Raw genomic sequence first — 16,957 nt, forward strand, 5'->3', positions numbered from 1 at the left:
CTGGTAGGATAAATGGTAAAGTAAACCATAGAATGGTAGGCTATAGAATCTGAAAGTACAGCCTACTGTAGCTTGTAATTGAACAAAAACAATGTGACTAATAATACTGGTATTCATACATTGATCATAATTACATAAGCCCTCTAAGTAGAAAATGTTCAAGTAGGTTTTTTATGACCTTCTATGATGATCATTAATGTAAAGGCTAAGCTGTAGTTTTCCTCTTCTTCAGGGAAATAAGCCTACAGAAACTGAATATTATGTTGTTGGGGTATAAGCACAGGGTGGGCAGATGTTTTGTGGCCTTTTCTCCCACATTGTAGACACACCCATAGACTGCCCTGGGCGACAAGGAGCCATGCCTAACAATGTGTGTGTCTGTTTGTGTGTGTGTGTGTGTGTGTGTGTGTTGGGGGGTGTAACTGGCGACCCTGCAAAGCGCTCGAGACGTCCGCTGGTCCATCTGGAGGAATTTGCGTCGCAACAAACTCTTCTCTGCGCGACTCTTGGGACTTTTAAAATACTTTCGCTTTGTCACATGAAACGACGGAGCAGACCGGACCGACCTGAACGCCGAGCGGACCCACATCCTGACCTCAGCCTTGTCTAGTCGGTGGGTATGGCTGTGCGGTCAAGGACGGGATACTATCGGCAGGAGGTCAACAGAACCGTGTGGGAGGTTCCGGAGAGGTACCGGGACCTGAAGCAGGTCGGAACAGGAGCCTATGGGACTGTGTGGTAAGTGCAGGAGGGCAGGATCAGTTACAGCTTTGGGCAGTAGTATTGATTTAATATTGAAGTCAGCTGGTTGGGTAGCAGGGTTTTTACTATGATATCATCCAAAGGGACCTTTTCCTGCCTGTCACAGATAAATACGGATGTCACTGTTGTATTAGCTCTCTCTAGTGCAACCTGAATTGGGAAACCAACAAATAGTTGTGTTTTTTTGCATCTTTCGTACCCACTACAGAAGTATTGCCGGCTCTGTTTAGCAAAATACAGACAGAAACTAAAGAAAAAAGTGCCAAAAATATTGCCATATTTATACATTTGTAATAAGAAAGTTTTATTTTACTCAAGTTGATTGTTTTCCTCTGTTCATTGAACTCCAGGAGACAATAATGTGTAATGCACTAGTAGGACTGCTTGTGTGGGATATTTTGGTCCGCAGTGTCTCCACAGCTGGCTCTGCAGGGCCTCTCTTTGCATTGTGTTGTGTGGTTGAGGGTCAACAAAGAAAACCAGCCCCCAATCTCATTGTTCGAAGAAGTCAAAGAACCTGATTTAAGTCCATAGAAACCACTACTACTTTGTCTTCACTCACAAATGGGTCTTTTTTTCACAGCCGACATTATAATGCGTCTCAGCCAGAGAGACTCAGGTGTAATTAATATCATTAACAAGGCACTGTTCCATTTAGATTATTATTTACAGCTGTGGAATTCCTTCTGGATTTCACACGAAAAATGTCTCAATGCATAGTCAATCTTTTGCATCTTAGTTTTCAAATTTAACATTTTAAAAAGGTTATGTTGAATTCGACTGATGTAAGTTTTTGTATCTCTATTTCAGTTCAGCATGGGACCGCAGATTGAGCACACAGGTGGCCATCAAGAAACTTCACCGGCCCTTCCAGTCCAAACTTTTTGCCAAACGGGCCTACAGAGAGCTGCGACTCCTCAAACACATGAAGCATGAAAATGTAAAACCACTCTTTACAGACACAAGAAAAACATATATTAATGTATTTTTAAGCTGTAAAATGCATCTTCAGCATGTGATTTTTTTTTTTTAAAGATTCAATCTCGAAGATTTCAGTTTTGTTCTTTATGGTGCCTCTAATGGTGATAAATGGTAATTGCAGGAGCACACTTCCCAGTTTAACCGGACATCTACGTGTCACTAACTGGGCGCCTCTTGTGATTTTTTCCACAAATGTCGCCACAGACGCCCAGTCCATAATAATACTATATACTGCAAATGCAAAGGCTTTCATCAGTGGGCCATAGGCTCAATCACCATTGTGTTACCTCATTCAGCGACATTTATTAACAGACATTTATTTACATGAAAATCTTCGAGATTATACCTTTAAATAAAAGTTTAAGGGGCATTCTTAATGAAATACATGAATGAAACACCCTTTGAAATGATGAAAACAACACCATGATTGTCATGATTAACTGTTATTTCAATCTGATTTCTTTTTTGCTTTTATCTTTTCCAACCAGGTTATTGGGCTGCTGGATGTTTTCACTGCTGAAATCTCATTAGACCGCTTACGTGACTTGTAAGTTCCTTTCCTTCCTAAGAGCTCGATATAAAAATGGTTGTTGTTACTTCGGATTGACTCGACTCCTCTCCTCCCTGTCGACAGTTACCTGGTGATGCCGTTCATGGGCACTGACCTCGGCAAGCTGATGAAGCTGGAGAGATTATCAGAAGACAGAGTGCAGTTCCTTGTCTACCAGATGCTGAGAGGACTCAAGGTGAAGACCACAACCAATACAGACATGTGCATGTTACTAGAGCTGTAACTAATGATTCTTTTTATCACAAATTTATCTGATGATTATTTTCACAATAAGTCTATAAAATGTCAATCAAGTAATCGGATGTTTCTCGTTACCTTTCGTTAGTGAGCTGGCAATGAATGTAAATATTTCGAACTTAATCAAAAAGTAGCGTGTTTGCATTTGTTACATTTTGGGAAAAAGTGGGTCATATGCTTGTTTCAGTGAGTTGAGCTGAAGTTGCTGATCCTGTCTCCTCTCTCCTCAGTACATCCACTCTGCAGGGATCATCCACAGGGTGCGTGACCTTTGACCTTTCAGACTATGAGCTTTGGGGGTGGGGTTCTTGCTCTTTTTCACACTCAATCCTATTCATCCTTATTCCCACACAGGGAGCTTTCTAAACTCAAGACGGAATGGTACGCTGTCGACTAGATTTAATAATTGAAATGTTGTATGTCTTTACATCTCTTTTAGACTTAAACCACCCAGTAAAGAAGTATATTGCAAGGAAAGATTTTAGTTCCAGAAGAAATTGTGAAATAAATGTAAATTCGTCTTTCATGGTTGTACTGAGTTCTTGTTTAATCTCATTGTTACTAGCCTTTGAATAGCAGCTGCCTTTCAGATAAAGTTCAGGGAACTAAGGTTCCCAAATTCCCTTAAATCTGTCTCAGGAAGCGAAAAACTCCATCAAAGGGTGTTCATTTAAGACTTATGCTTAAAATATCCACCTACATACATACTTTGCGACCTAAACTTCAATAGCCGTTAAAACATAAACAAAAATGTCCTCAAAATATGAAAAAAAATAACAAATAAGTTAATCTAATGACTCCTATCACGTATAGTGTATAACTATTCTCCTCTGTGTCCTCTCTCCCACAGGACCTCAAACCCGGGAATTTAGCCATTAACCCAGACTGTGAGCTAAAGGTAACCTATAGTTTTAATCCGACAGTCGTAATGTGATTATCTCAGACAGCTTAACATTTTCTGTGTTACATTTCTGCTTTTTTTCTCCTTCAGATTCTTGATTTTGGCCTGGCGAGGCAGGCTGATGCAGAAATGACCGGCTATGTTGTGACGCGCTGGTACAGGGCGCCTGAAGTTATCCTCAACTGGATGCATTACACACAAACTGGTAAAGTCTCATTCTTCACAATTTGTGTGAAAAGAAAAGCAGAAAACTTACATTCAATAAGAAAGCTGATGTTTGCTCTCTGTTGCAGTGGACATCTGGTCAGCAGGTTGTATTATGGCAGAGATGCTGCTGGGAAAGCCGCTGTTCAAAGGAAATGATCGTATCCTTTACTGCCAACAGCACCAGCATGTTTTTTTTCTTGCACTGACTGTGGGTTGGCTGTATTCAACCTGTTGTACGAAGCTAAATATGTTTTATATCCCGGTCATATGCACTAAGCTAACTAATGAAATCCTTCTCTAGTTAAATAAAGTAAGTATAATTCAATGGCCTATAAAGATGCAACTTCAGTCTCCTTAACTATATCTACTGCCAGACCTGGACCAGCTCAGAGAAATCATGAAGATTACAGGAACCCCAACAGCTGACTTTGTAGTGAAGCTACAGAGCCAGGATGTGAGTTGTATATTTTGACTGCCACAAACACACTGAGCATTATGAAAGGGAGCAGAGAAGTTGGGTGTGCTGCATGAGTAGTGTCTAGAATATCAATATCTTTTTCCTCAGTTCAAGAGATTAATCTGAGGTGTATTTTTCTTGGAATAACATCTTGGGGTGACTCACTCTGCTGAGCTGTTGTTGATGCATCATTACAGAAAAGAGCCTGAAAACAAAACAGTGACTGTTTTTTATTCCACCACCAATTTTTATTTGTCCTATCTATCTTTGTTGTATATTACATTATGTGAGATAATAGCCCTTTAAGAATTTCATCATCTGTGCATCATTTAGGGTTTCAATGTCTTCTATAATCTTTGACAATCTATCAAAACAAAACACTGTACATACCTGACGTCTCTCTGACTTATGACCCCTTGGCATGCCAACCATCTCTTCCATTTCTCTCTTAACAGGCCAAAAACTACATCAGAAATCTACCAAAAGTGCCAAAAAAAGACTTGCACTCTATTTTCTCCAAAGCTAGCTCAAATGGTACGTAAAGATTTGTGTTCTACAGTTTACCCTGGCTTAGGTGCACTAAATTATCTTGTGCTGACTTGATATGTTTATCTGCATCACAGCAGTGTGCGTCCTGGAAAAGATGCTGCTTCTGGACCCTGAGCAGAGGGTGAGCGCCTCCGAGGCGCTTGAACTGCCTTTCTTCAGCGAGTTCAGAGATGCAGAGGAGGAGACTGAGGCGCTGCCGTATGATCAGACCATGGACAACACAGACCTGCCGCTGGACCAGTGGAAACGTAAGAGAGCGGGGAAGGGGCAATTTGGATTTAAAGCTGCAATAATAAATATAGTTATATTAACAATGAGTCAAGAGACTGTGTAATGTCAAACAAACCAACAGAAAATTATCACCAAACTGGCAGTCCACCGCTAGACAGCAGACAGACAACATTAGTAGCTAGCTAGTGAAACTTTGGTATCATTTTTGTCATTCAAATTTCATTGATTTTATACTGAGGACATACAAGAACAAAAATAAGAGTGATACAGAAGTGATATGGAAGGATTCACAAGGAAAGGAAAGAGGAGAGACAATTCCCCTGAAAAAAACAACAACAAACAAACAATAACAAAACTGTTAACTCTTGTTTATGTGGACTCATCCAGTTGCGCAGGATTAGCCTAGCTCCAACAAAACAGCCCGTCATTATCAGTCCAGACTCTTAGCTTTTGTAATGCCTGGGGGGTACGCTACGAAGCAGGATTTGCGGTTATCGAGGTTACTTCAGGGTTCACTCAGAGTTTTCAGTACTACGAAGGTGGTTCACTTCTTACTGGGGTAGATCACCATGGTAACAAATGCTGAACACCTAACCTGCTACGGAGCAGGTTATGTTTGAGATAAGAGATCAACCTGAACTCATCACCACCTACTGACCAATCAGGTGTCTTGATTTAGGAGCTCTGTGAGCTGGTCGTGAAAGGGAGGAGGGAGAGAGCGAAAGCAGTCAAACACTTCCACTTTACCATCTGATTTTATGTAATATAATTAAGATATTTATCGTGCTTTACTGATATACATCTACAACAGAGGTTTGTCATATTAGCTTGATAAGGCAACAAGTCAGTGTTGTGTTTACAGTTTGTAGCACAAGTTGCTTAAAAAAATGCATTAATGGCCAGTCAATTCTGATGAATAAAGTCGGAAACACCTATAAGAAAAAGCATTCTTTCCATGTTGTTCCAGTACCTGTTGTCAGATGGTGCCATTTACTGTATGTCCAATAAAGTAAAAGAGAGAAAAAATGAGTTTTTTATAAGAAACGAGGAAGGTGTTAGGAAGGACACTATGATAAAACATGATCCTCTCTCTTGTTTGTGCAGGTCACACTTTCACAGAGATCCTGACCTTCGGGCCTCCCAGGGACTCAAGAGAGACGTCACTTTAACAACACAAACACACCTGCACCCAAAATTATTATTTTCTTGTTGACCATTGTTGTTTTGGTGATGTGTAGAAGTTATGGATATTATTAGTTTTGTTTACGCTTTTGCTTTTAATAAATGATTTTCTCAATTAATTTGTTGTAGTTTGTTTGTGTGACACATCTTTTTGTCCATCATTCATAGACAACATGCTTCTTTAAAGTCTACCCATGATGCAGCAGATGGTTTTTTTCTGTTTACATTTATATATTGTATTTTAATGATGCCATGTCACATTTTGTTATATATTTGTATATGTAATATTTCAGTTTACACACAGTGTCACAGTGGCCAGACTATGGACAGTTCCTTTTTTGGGCACGTCTCCAAATCATTGCACCATCTTACAATCATCATAACACTCACTGAAAATAGCTCTTAAGCCAAAGAAGGGAGCGCTAGAGTTGGGATAGTTTGGTCAAAATAGTATTTCCAAGGGTTTCTGCATCAGAATTCATTCCAAACATGAACTTTGATGCTTTAAGTTAGATGTTGTTTAAGCTAATAATGAAATATATTTGGTGACTGTGTAGGCCTTCAGTCAGTTCTGTCTGCAGATGGAGAGAACCCTGAACTAGATGTTGATAACAGGCGTAGGCTGAGTGATTTGACATGCAACAAGATAAACCTATAAGTGCTATCTGTATCATCTCAAACAACCATCTCGTTCTTATCATAACATGTTATATAAATCCAGTAAGTCTGTTGTTGTTTCTATACCTGAGGTTAGATACAGTCTAAGTTCGGCACATCTTGTTGGCTGGGAAAAAACCTGATGAACAAATATAAAAAAACACAACACTTAGATTTGTCTCTGACAAGTGCAATGATATGGCATTGTGTAGGATTTTAATCTGATAGTCTTAGTTTAGCATTGGCTCCACCTGCAGGTTGGATGGTGAACCACAGAGAAAAGTTCACCCATTGAATACCCATAGATTTTGTTAGTGCTCAACATGTCATAATTTTAAAGCAAATGTATAAAACACATACTGTGACACAGTCTTTTTTACAATGAAATAAGCTGTTTCACCAGGAACAGCGTTTAACTCTAAATGTCTGCAAATTTCCAACTTGTTACAAACAGTGTAATAAAGAGCGGAAGGTGACATATTCCCATGGGGCAAGAACACAGCAGTCCAGTATAATGAAAATGAAAGTTTATTGAGCAATAGAATATAACTACTTTGGTTTGCTTTCACAACAATGCAGCAACGTGTGTTCACATTTAAAGTCTACAGAACTTTCAGATTTGCATCACACACCATATTTCTTCTGCAAGGCTGTGACAGATGATGAGTCCAGCTGAGCTTGGTGAAGGAAGTCAAACACTTCTTGCAGCACTGGAGGGGAGAAAAGTAGTACAGCGATTACTAATATGATGGAAAATGTGTGTATAAGTGCAACAGTACATCAAAGAGACTCTACCTTTCTTCTCCGGGGACGACATGAACATGACCGCCATGTCGAAGCGCCTCACGCTTGCTAGACTTCTGAGGATTTCAAGTGTTACAGCGGGTGCTTCATTCCTGCACAAGATTGATGTTTAAGTACAGTACAACAATACACACGAGACAACACACAAGCAGTTGTTTTCACTGGGCATCTTTTAAAACTCACTGAATAAAGAAACCATGCAGCGTCCTCAGGATCTGATTGAGAATGTCAGGTTCAAGGGAGTTGTGGAAAATGTTTGCATACGCCTCAGGCTTGATTTGCTGCCAGACGAGTCCAAAAATAAGACTTCAGTTAAACACGCAAGTACGATCTCTTCACTATCGTTTGACAGTGTACATTGAACAGTCAGATTTGTTATCTTCAAACACTCACCCTCAGATATCTGTAAATCACTTCAGGCTGGTTTCCGATCTTACGGAGGTCGGCCTCCAGCTGGAAGCTGTTGGAGGGTGGAGGAGGCAGGTCTGTTACTGTCGGGGAGGGGTTTGTCGACAGGTCAGGAGGATGAGCGATTTCCTTCTGTGGTGGTTGTTTGGTTTGTCTGCTACAAGGAATTCTGGGAAATCGAAGCAGAATATGAGTTGAGACATATTAAAATCATACGAAAAACAAACCAACCAACACCGAAGAGAAAAGTAGTGCCACTAACTGGTCAGATGAGTGTGATGGGACTTCTGCTATCTCCTCAATTTTGATCATCTTGGCGCTGGGTGATGTCGACAGGGGAGAAGATTCGTCCTCCGCCTCCCTCACCACCTCCAGCAATAAAGACTTGGACCCCACCGACTCCATCTCAAGCATCGACACCTTCCCACTCACTTCCTCAATGTCGATCCTCCTCAGAGGTTTCTGAAGAACATTTGACATTCAGTATCAGTCAACATGATAACCAAGTTTTCAAAAACACATGCTTTTGAACAAAATAAGATGGTTGCCTTCTTTTTAGAGAAATAAACAGGTCAATTGAATTCCAGTTAGGACACAATATTATGGTTACAGAATACACTGGTCTCTATTTCACCATCTGCTGGACAAATAAGACTTAAGCTTCTCGTGAACATAGAAGTGAACTACTTGAATGGAATAAGCTCACTTACTCTATCTGCTTTTCAAAAGAACAAATCATATGAAGACAAAAATTACTGTCACTTTTATATAAATTATTTTACGGAATTTTTTAATCATTTAATTATTATGTTGCCTCCAATCAGTCTTTAAGGAGGTGTTCCCTTTTCAAAGAAGTTTGTATTTTTACTTAATAAAAACATATTAGAGTAATATATTTTTCAATATTGTTAGAGATTAACCTTCTGTTGTTGTGGAAAGCAAGTAGCACAATGCAGAGACAGTATATTTCTGCACTGAGAGAAAAAGTATTATTGGAAACTAAAAGCAACTCACAGTCGACCGTAGATGTGCGGGTTTGTCTATTGGCTGGACTGTTCTCCTCTGGGTGCTGTCTGGTGTTTGAAGAAGACCGCTGGGAGCTTCATCCTAACACAGCAGAATATATTTAAGAAAAGAGAAGGTTTCTTGAAGATTAAAACTAATAAAGTCTGACAGTTTCAGTGAGTCATCAGTGCATTGGATTGAAATTTAAGCATCAATTCTCCTAACTAGCGAGGCTTAAACGTCATTCTGTCAGTCACCATTACAACATTACAACCAATCAAACAAATACAAAGTTTACAGTAAAATGAGATTTAAAATGTATTTGTCTCATGCAAAACTTCATTTTATCAGTAACCTCAGCAGTTTATAGTCTAAACATTATTGCCATATTATTTTATTTATTATGAATACTTTTTTTAACAACTGGATCTTGAAACATACAAGCTGGAGTTTCTGGAGCTCGTTCAAGGCCTGCTTGTTTCCTGGTTCCAGTTTCAGCAACTCCTGAAAATCTGTAAGAAAAACGTCAAACACACAGACAGACTATGTTTTTATGCAACCATAAAGAAGTAATAGATTTAAAAAGGTGCTTGTTCTAAATATAATTGTGCAATCTAATGAAAATGTCATTTTAAGACAGGTCCTTTTGAATGTTTAGATGAAGCGGTTTTTAACTGAACAATTAACTGAATGTCAAGACCAATTTTGCAAAACACACAAAATATAGAAACATATATTATCTAAAGGAACATAACAAGTTATACAACATATTTTTGCCCCTTCACTTGTGGCAGGAAAAACAGGAAACATGTGGTTGCCCCTCAATTAAACAGGCATTCTTAAAAAGGATTCTCTTTGGGGATTTCTGGTAAAATATCTTTAGATTTTTCTTGAACCCATTGCCTAATTTGTAGGAATTTGAAAAACATTTGCATATGAAGTTGCTTCTAATTGAGAGTATTGTTCTGTACAGCACCTTGTTTGGCCTCCTGCAGTTTTCCTAAAGCCCCTCTGGCAGTGCCACGACGGGCAAAAGCCTTGGAGTAAGTGCTGTCCAGAGAAATGGCTTTGGTGCAGTCCTCCTCTGCCTCCTTATACCTGACACAAACAGAATAAAAAACAAAGGTAAGTTCTGTAACACTTTAAATCAAGGTAATCAGATTATTAATCAACCATTATACAGTTACTTATTAGAATGCATATTAGTAATATATTGGCTCTTTATTTAGTCATTAAAGAGCACTAAGGAAGTTGCTGTATATGAATTATGATTGTAATAACCTTTGCTCAGTATTGTGGTACCACTACAAGGACTTATAAAGAGCAAACGTGCTACAACTGTGCGTGCTAATAAGCCACTAGTTAATGGTTCACATGTGTGCTTTTGTCAGTTTTATCTTCTTTATCTTCTCTTTTTTAAATTCTAACAAGAAAACCGAGCAGGAGAAATAAGTGTTGTGCTCACTTCTCCAGCTTGAGGAAGGCCATGGCTCTGTTGGCGGGCAGTAGGACGTTCATGCTGTCGGCCTCCATGCCTCTGCTGTAGCACTCAACAGCTGCTTCATACTTCCCCTCCTTGAAATAAGCATTCCCCTAAAAGGCAAAATGCAGATAAATAAATGCCGTTTTGTCATATTTTAGTAACTGTGCAACAGCGACACACAGCAGGGCTTACTCTGTCTTTTTGCATGACTGCCTCCTGTCGTCTTTGCTGTTCCTCTATCAGTCTCTGCTTCTCAGGGTCTTCTGTGGGAGCCTCTTGTGGCTGTTGGGCTTCACTCTGTGTGACAGGTGCCTGATCTCCAATGATCTGAAACCAGCCAGGGAAAAGTAAGAAAACTAAAAAGACTTCAAAAATGACAGTAACACCAGCATTACTTTTAAACACTCACCTCTTTGATTTTTTTTAGTTCGCTCTGTGCTTCCACATTCCCCGGGTCAAGCTTGAGAACCATTTCATAATCTATCCAGAAAGAGATTTACGTTATTATCTCAGTTTGCTCAAGGTAAACGCCTGGTTTAATCTTTTTAACAGTTTGTCACCTTCTAATGCAGATTCATATTTCTTCAGTGCAAACCGTGCTGCTCCTCTTCGTGCAAACGCTTTGAAGTAATTGCTGTCAAGCGCTATGGCCAAATTGCAGTCTGACTCAGCCACAGCATACCTGCAAAGAACAAAGTCTTTTTACGGACACAATAAACCTCCATACACTCGATATGTTTGTAAATGTAGTAAAAGAAAGTGGAATCATGTTTGGAGGCTGTACTTTTTGAGTCTGAAGAAGGAGGTGGCTCTGTTTGTGGGAAGCACAGGGTTGTAAGGATCGGCACCCATTCCTCTGGTGTAACACTCAACGGCTTCATCATACTTCCCATCTTTGAAAAATGCATTTCCCTAAAAATGAAAGTACAATCTGCTTAGGGAAAGGGTCGTGTCTTCTTCCTGTTTGTTGTGATATATCAGTACTTCTCATACAGTGTTTACCTTTTCTTTCTCTGCCTTCGCTGTCTCCTTATCAACCGCAGCCTCCTCAGAGTCTGACTCATTTGACTCTGCAGGACTTTCCTCCTTGTCCACATCTGCCATAGCTTTGTCCTGCCATCACATACACATAAATCTTTAGTCAACTACTCAATGACTTCATTGATTATATTTATTGAATTTTATAGGAATGCATTAGCTACCACATCAAACTTGTCCCATGATCGATAATCATATGCTTTTATCCTTGAGGCTTGCTTTGCCTCATCTGCCTTCGCGTCACCGTTGCCTGTTGGCTCCCTCTTTTTCTTCTTTTCCCTCATCTTTGTTTTGTAGTCTTTGTTTCGCACAGGTGGAAGTTTCTTCTACAACACAGAAACAACAGGATGCTGACACCTTTACATCGAGATCATTATCTACTCCTATGATAGATGGATGTCTCCTGCAGACAGTCTACAGCAGGGACAAACCTGGACCTCCTGAAGTCCTCCCGTCTTCAGCTCCTCGTCCTTCGTCTTTATGTCTGTCTCCCAGCTCTCGAGCTCCTTCATGAAGCTGTGCATATCCTCAGCATTTTGCCGCATCTGAAGCTGTAACTCAATGGCTTTGTTTCCCCCGGACATGTTATTCCCTGTGAAACAGACATTGGTTGTTGTAGTAGTTGTCTTGAAGTCAGCGTTGAAACCAAGAGAAAAACACGAGAATCACGCTGACATGCGTTTACTGCTAGCAGCTAGATAGCTAGCAAGCAAAATACCAAACAATAAAAGGAAAATAAAGTAACAGTAAGTGACTCCGTCGCTACTTGAACATTGCAAAATACCTGCCACTTCTTTCTCCGGCTGATAACGACTGTTAAAGAGTAACCCGCTCAGTTTGACAACAAAATGTGTCGATATTCATAGGTTTCTGTTTATGTTCGGAGCCATGACAGCCGAGTACCATCATCCTTTGCGCCACCATCAGCCTGCAGTGGGCGTTACCAAAGATCGTGTATTACAACCCGTACGCTACAACTAAAATAACACAATAACTTTTTACGTTGTAAATCTGAAAACAACCGACCTAAAATGTAGTTACACATTACACAAGAGTAATTTTGTGGTTCTGAAATGCCTGTACCTGGTACAGTTTACGGATTTGGAGAGTTTGGGGTTTGGAGGCTATAACAGGTTAACAACACACAAAATATGTACAAAGTATGAACACATTTTCCACGTTAAAGTTAAAATGTTATACAGACAAGCTTTCTATGACAAGTTGTGTAGTCATGGAAAAAATAGTTTAACAGACAACTAGTTTCATTGTAAAGTATACGGTCCTGTCTATTTTTGGTGGGCTGGTATTTGTACGAGTTGATGACTTGCCTATACGTTTTGAATAATCGATCTCTACAGTGGTCGCTAACAAAACTGCATTGATCGGGGTAATATTATTGCTTTTTTAAATATATCAATTAAAGGTTTTTAATAAAGTTACCTTTTTTGAATAAGAGCAATATCGATTAAATAGAAATGTAATATTCCTTTTTATTACCTTTGACCTATAGCTACCACGTGATCTACAAAACAGTGATGACCTCCCTTGCTAGCTAGCGGTAGCTAACCGGGAGAATTGATGCTAACATTTCCAATTAAGTAGTTGACTGCATTACAAACAATGGATCAGACAAAACAAGAGGAGGATTATGGATACGACTTATTCCCGGAGAGGGCCAAGTCAAAGTACAAGAAGGGATCAATCGGGGAGAGCCTGTTCACTTTCAATCACAAGTGTCAGGTCATGTTACAGTTCGCAATGGAAACTAGTAAGTGTTCTAGCTAGCTAATATCCCTTTCAAATGTCATCTTAGCAGTGAAAGGCTATTTTCTGTCAAATTTGTTTTGTGATATAATAACTGTGCAATGTTAACGTGTTAAACTGGCTGTCAGGGTAGCAGCATTTAGCATCAGCTAATTTAGCTAGCAGTGTCAGTTAATGCTAGCCAATGCAGCTCTAACTGGTTTCTCTGCTTCTTTCAGGTCCTTATGCCAAACTTCTCCTCAGTGCCATGAAAAGTTCAGGATGGTAGGTATCATTAAAAATAGAATATTGGTTTAGAAATGTTTAGACTTCCACTACTTCTTTCATATTCCTGTTTGCATGTGAACGTTTGCCTAATTACTGCCATTAAATCTGATTAGAAATACGTTTGGTATAACAAAAAAAACGTCTATATATATAACAGATATAATAAATCATGTGAATGAAAATAAGTTGCATTTTTAGAAGCATTGCTTTGATAATGTTATTTGGATAGTGCATCTTAATCTTAATGTGTAATTAAACTTATGTCTTATTATCGTCTACATGTCTTATTATCTGCTACATTCATGCAAACACATTCTTTTTATTCTGTGATAATTTCAACCGACTTTCCCCTCTTCAAAGGCACTTTTTCCCCCCACACGTGCACAACAATTAAGCAGTCATTTAAATTTGAGCTTATTTATTTTTTTGTCTTACATGGTTCCATAAATGTTGTACTCTCTCCTCTTAACACAGCAAAGTGTTTAAAGACAGACATTTCTCCTGTGAAGATTGTGACGGGACTGTCAGCGGTGGCTTTGACGCAACTTCCTCTCAAGTAAGAAAGATCTTTGGCAGTAATTCTGATAAAATAATTAGATTTAACAGTGGAAATGACATTTGAGTTTGTTTGCAGATCGTTTTGTGTCAGAACAACATCCACCAGCAGTCCCATATGAACCGAGTGGTCACACATGAGCTCATTCATGCCTTCGACCACTGTCGGGCAAATGTGGACTGGTTCAACAACTACAGACATCTGGCCTGTTCTGAGGTGAGCCCAAATGTCTTAAGCTTATAGTGTGATCCTCTTTGGTCTGAGTTGGCTTGAGCTCTTGTTGTCAAAATGAATCATTTTCTTTATGACTCAAGTGTAGGTTACAGCTAATGCACAAAGACATACCCCTGTTCAGTCTATGGCTCTTTTTCCCAAGCTTACTTAGTTCTTACTAAAAATCTACAGGAATAAATGTCTTTAAAAAAAATTAGAACTTTCTTGTAGTACATACTGCCTTTGTTAGACTATTTTCAGCAGTGGATATATACTTATTTGGCGCGCTAGTTAGTGCGGCTGTACAATATTGGAGAATGCAGACGTTGCGACATCTTTATTTCTGCGATATGAAAAAATATAGGAAATTATACTAGTGTATAATTGTGACATGTGGTTTTTAATGTACATATATACAGTTACAAATAATACAATACATACAATCATATTTTTTTAAATTATTATTTGGGACCTTAAGTCTCTTTAATGCTAACAAAACAAACCCCCCTCCGACTTTAACCGCACTTGGTTCAGCCTCTGACAGAGACTCTCTGTCACTCGCATGAAAAAGTAAAGAGACACATGGGGAGTGACACTTTTGAATAAACTTTACAAACAGATTTGAGGGTTACAGTCATCACTTGTCGTTCACTTGTTTGTATGTTTCCTTATAAACAGGGAGGTAGCATTTGATGGAGACTTTAGAAAGGGACTGTCCGCTTGGTTCTTTATTCTTATCATTCACATTGCATTTTCACCTCCAGCTGTATTTTTTGCATGTTTTTTTGAACTTATTAAATTATACTTCAAAACCTGTTGACATGTTTTTACATTTTCCATTATGACATTTGTGTTTGCCTGTTAGTTAAAGACTTACTGTGTCATTATTTCAGATTCGGGCAGCTAACCTCAGTGGAGACTGCACCTTCAGCAATGAAGCCGCCAGATTCAACTTTGGCTTGAAGGAGCATCATCAGGTACCTGCACTGGAATAAATGTTATTTCTACTGGCACGTTTCTGTCTTTCATCTAACTCGATGATCATGTTTTGTCTTTCCACAGGAGTGTGTCAGAGGGCGCGCTCTTCGCTCCATCCTAGCTGTGAGGAACATTAGCCGAAAGGAGGCGGAGAAAATAGTGGATGAAGTCTTCGACACGTGTTTCAACGATCACGCGCCGTTTGGACGAATCCCACACGGAAAGAAGGATGCTCGGTTTGCCTACAGAGATTACGAGAACAGGGATCGATATTACGCCAACCTTTAGTGTTCTCCTTCTAATTTAACTCCCAAGGGTGCTTTGACTGTCAGTGATGTTGTCAAGAGCTTGGCAGCATCAGATATGTGGTCAGTATGCAGGCCTCAACAGATTGAAAACGTGGTTAGAAAAAACCATCAGATCCCTTCAGAAGGGATTTTCAGAGAGTTGTTTGTCCTTGGAACAGGAAAACAATGCGAGGAGCCAAACTGCATTTCATTCTCTACCTTTTGGACTCTGAAGTTTAGTATAAGATGAGGCCCTGTGATTTCTTTGTCATTTGTTTTAAGGTGATCTATGGGTGCTTTTAAGGAAATACGGGATTTCCTTTGATTGTTGACTCTTCATCTTGTTACCACAATGACCTCCACTAATTTCTTGTAAATAGAGCTGATTGTGCTTAAATTAAACAAAATTTAACTTGTCTTTGAATTAAAGTTTGATGCCTCCAAAAACTATTGAGTAATTAGTTATTTGTGAGGACATGGCGGGGGTATTGCTTTCAACCTTGGCACAAATTGCCAAAGACGCACAAGTAAGCCTATTGCTGATTATAACATTGATGTATAATCCAGAGAGAGGATTCTGCAAATGAACGCGTGAGACGAGTAATATGAGTAAAGTGAGAAAAGTTCCACAACAACACAGGCAACTTTGCTCACATCTGCGCCGTCACTGTAAAATGTCACTGCTGACATCTTTATTGGACATTAGCATTTAAAGAATCTTGTATCTCTCCACAGAGATTAATGAGGAGAGAAGTTATAAGGGAATTAGCCTCATAATCCTCCCCCTCTCCTCCTCCCCCTCCACTTCTGCCTATCTCAAAGACAGCACCCTCTGCATGGTAATTACAAAGTCACTGTGTGTCTGCTGTTTTGGGTGTATTATGCCACTTATCTCAACATTCTCCTCTTAGAAAACACTACAGAAACACGAGATGAGAAGCGGCTCAAACAACAAGGCGAGCGGGGTAGAATGGGATGAGCAAAGACTTCTGGGTTAATTGTAGAAGCTTAAGAGAGAGGATGATGAAAACAGCTTTGAGGCAGTGGGATTGATGCGAGTCAAACACAAGGAAACAAAAGGAGGGAATGATATTTGGATTTGTACAATGTCATACACCCGAGTAGGATAAATAAACAAGTCACACAAAACAACAGAATTACATCTGGAATTGTTCAAATATCAAAAACAATTCAATAATAATAATTAGGCATGCAGAACAAGATTGTGGATTTGTCACTTAATTTATGCTCTTGTTCTGAGTTGAAGACCTGATAGGATTTAAGAAATACCAAGTTGAAGAGTCTTAAGTCCTTGCAAAAAGCCCATACCCACATTTAGAAAATGAGTTCAGTGTAAGAATACTGGAATCAGAGCTAATGAAAGAACTAGCATGCAAACAAATTTAAAGTAATAATCTC

General features: G+C 39.3%; 3 protein-coding genes across 3 annotated transcripts; 2 read left to right on the plus strand and 1 right to left on the minus strand.

Annotated features, from left to right (window-relative positions):
- Nucleotides 1-471: 471 nt before the first annotated feature.
- On the plus strand, nt 472-6,128 carry mapk12b (mitogen-activated protein kinase 12b). The gene is made up of 12 exons (XM_069670694.1): nt 472-738; nt 1,573-1,702; nt 2,232-2,290; nt 2,378-2,489; nt 2,782-2,811; nt 3,402-3,449; nt 3,543-3,657; nt 3,746-3,817; nt 4,034-4,113; nt 4,572-4,650; nt 4,740-4,913; nt 6,001-6,128. Exons 1-12 carry the CDS (start codon nt 620-622, stop codon nt 6,063-6,065), a joined length of 1,083 nt encoding a protein of 360 aa, XP_069526795.1. The 5' UTR covers nt 472-619; the 3' UTR covers nt 6,066-6,128.
- Nucleotides 6,129-7,279: 1,151 nt separating this feature from the next.
- Nucleotides 7,280-12,378, minus strand: rpap3 (RNA polymerase II associated protein 3). The gene is made up of 17 exons (XM_069671208.1): nt 12,258-12,378; nt 11,905-12,065; nt 11,638-11,799; nt 11,438-11,548; nt 11,220-11,347; nt 10,996-11,117; nt 10,845-10,915; nt 10,628-10,762; nt 10,418-10,545; nt 9,929-10,050; nt 9,394-9,464; nt 8,962-9,054; nt 8,210-8,409; nt 7,933-8,116; nt 7,723-7,820; nt 7,531-7,631; nt 7,280-7,445 (listed from the first exon to the last, which is right to left on the minus strand). Exons 2-17 carry the CDS (start codon nt 12,055-12,057, stop codon nt 7,360-7,362), a joined length of 1,965 nt encoding a protein of 654 aa, XP_069527309.1. The 5' UTR covers nt 12,058-12,065; nt 12,258-12,378; the 3' UTR covers nt 7,280-7,359.
- Nucleotides 12,379-12,838: 460 nt separating this feature from the next.
- Nucleotides 12,839-15,974, plus strand: atp23 (ATP23 metallopeptidase and ATP synthase assembly factor homolog). Its single transcript, XM_069671381.1, has 7 exons — nt 12,839-12,860; nt 12,984-13,241; nt 13,456-13,501; nt 13,979-14,060; nt 14,139-14,276; nt 15,167-15,250; nt 15,336-15,974. Exons 2-7 carry the CDS (start codon nt 13,094-13,096, stop codon nt 15,537-15,539), a joined length of 702 nt encoding a protein of 233 aa, XP_069527482.1. The 5' UTR covers nt 12,839-12,860; nt 12,984-13,093; the 3' UTR covers nt 15,540-15,974.
- Nucleotides 15,975-16,957: the final 983 nt, after the last annotated feature.

The sequence above is a fragment of the Semicossyphus pulcher genome, unplaced genomic scaffold, assembly GCF_022749685.1.
Source record: "Semicossyphus pulcher isolate SPU_LCO1_2020_fin unplaced genomic scaffold, fSemPul1.0.p SCAF_20, whole genome shotgun sequence".
Taxonomy (NCBI): Eukaryota; Metazoa; Chordata; class Actinopteri; order Labriformes; family Labridae; genus Semicossyphus; species Semicossyphus pulcher.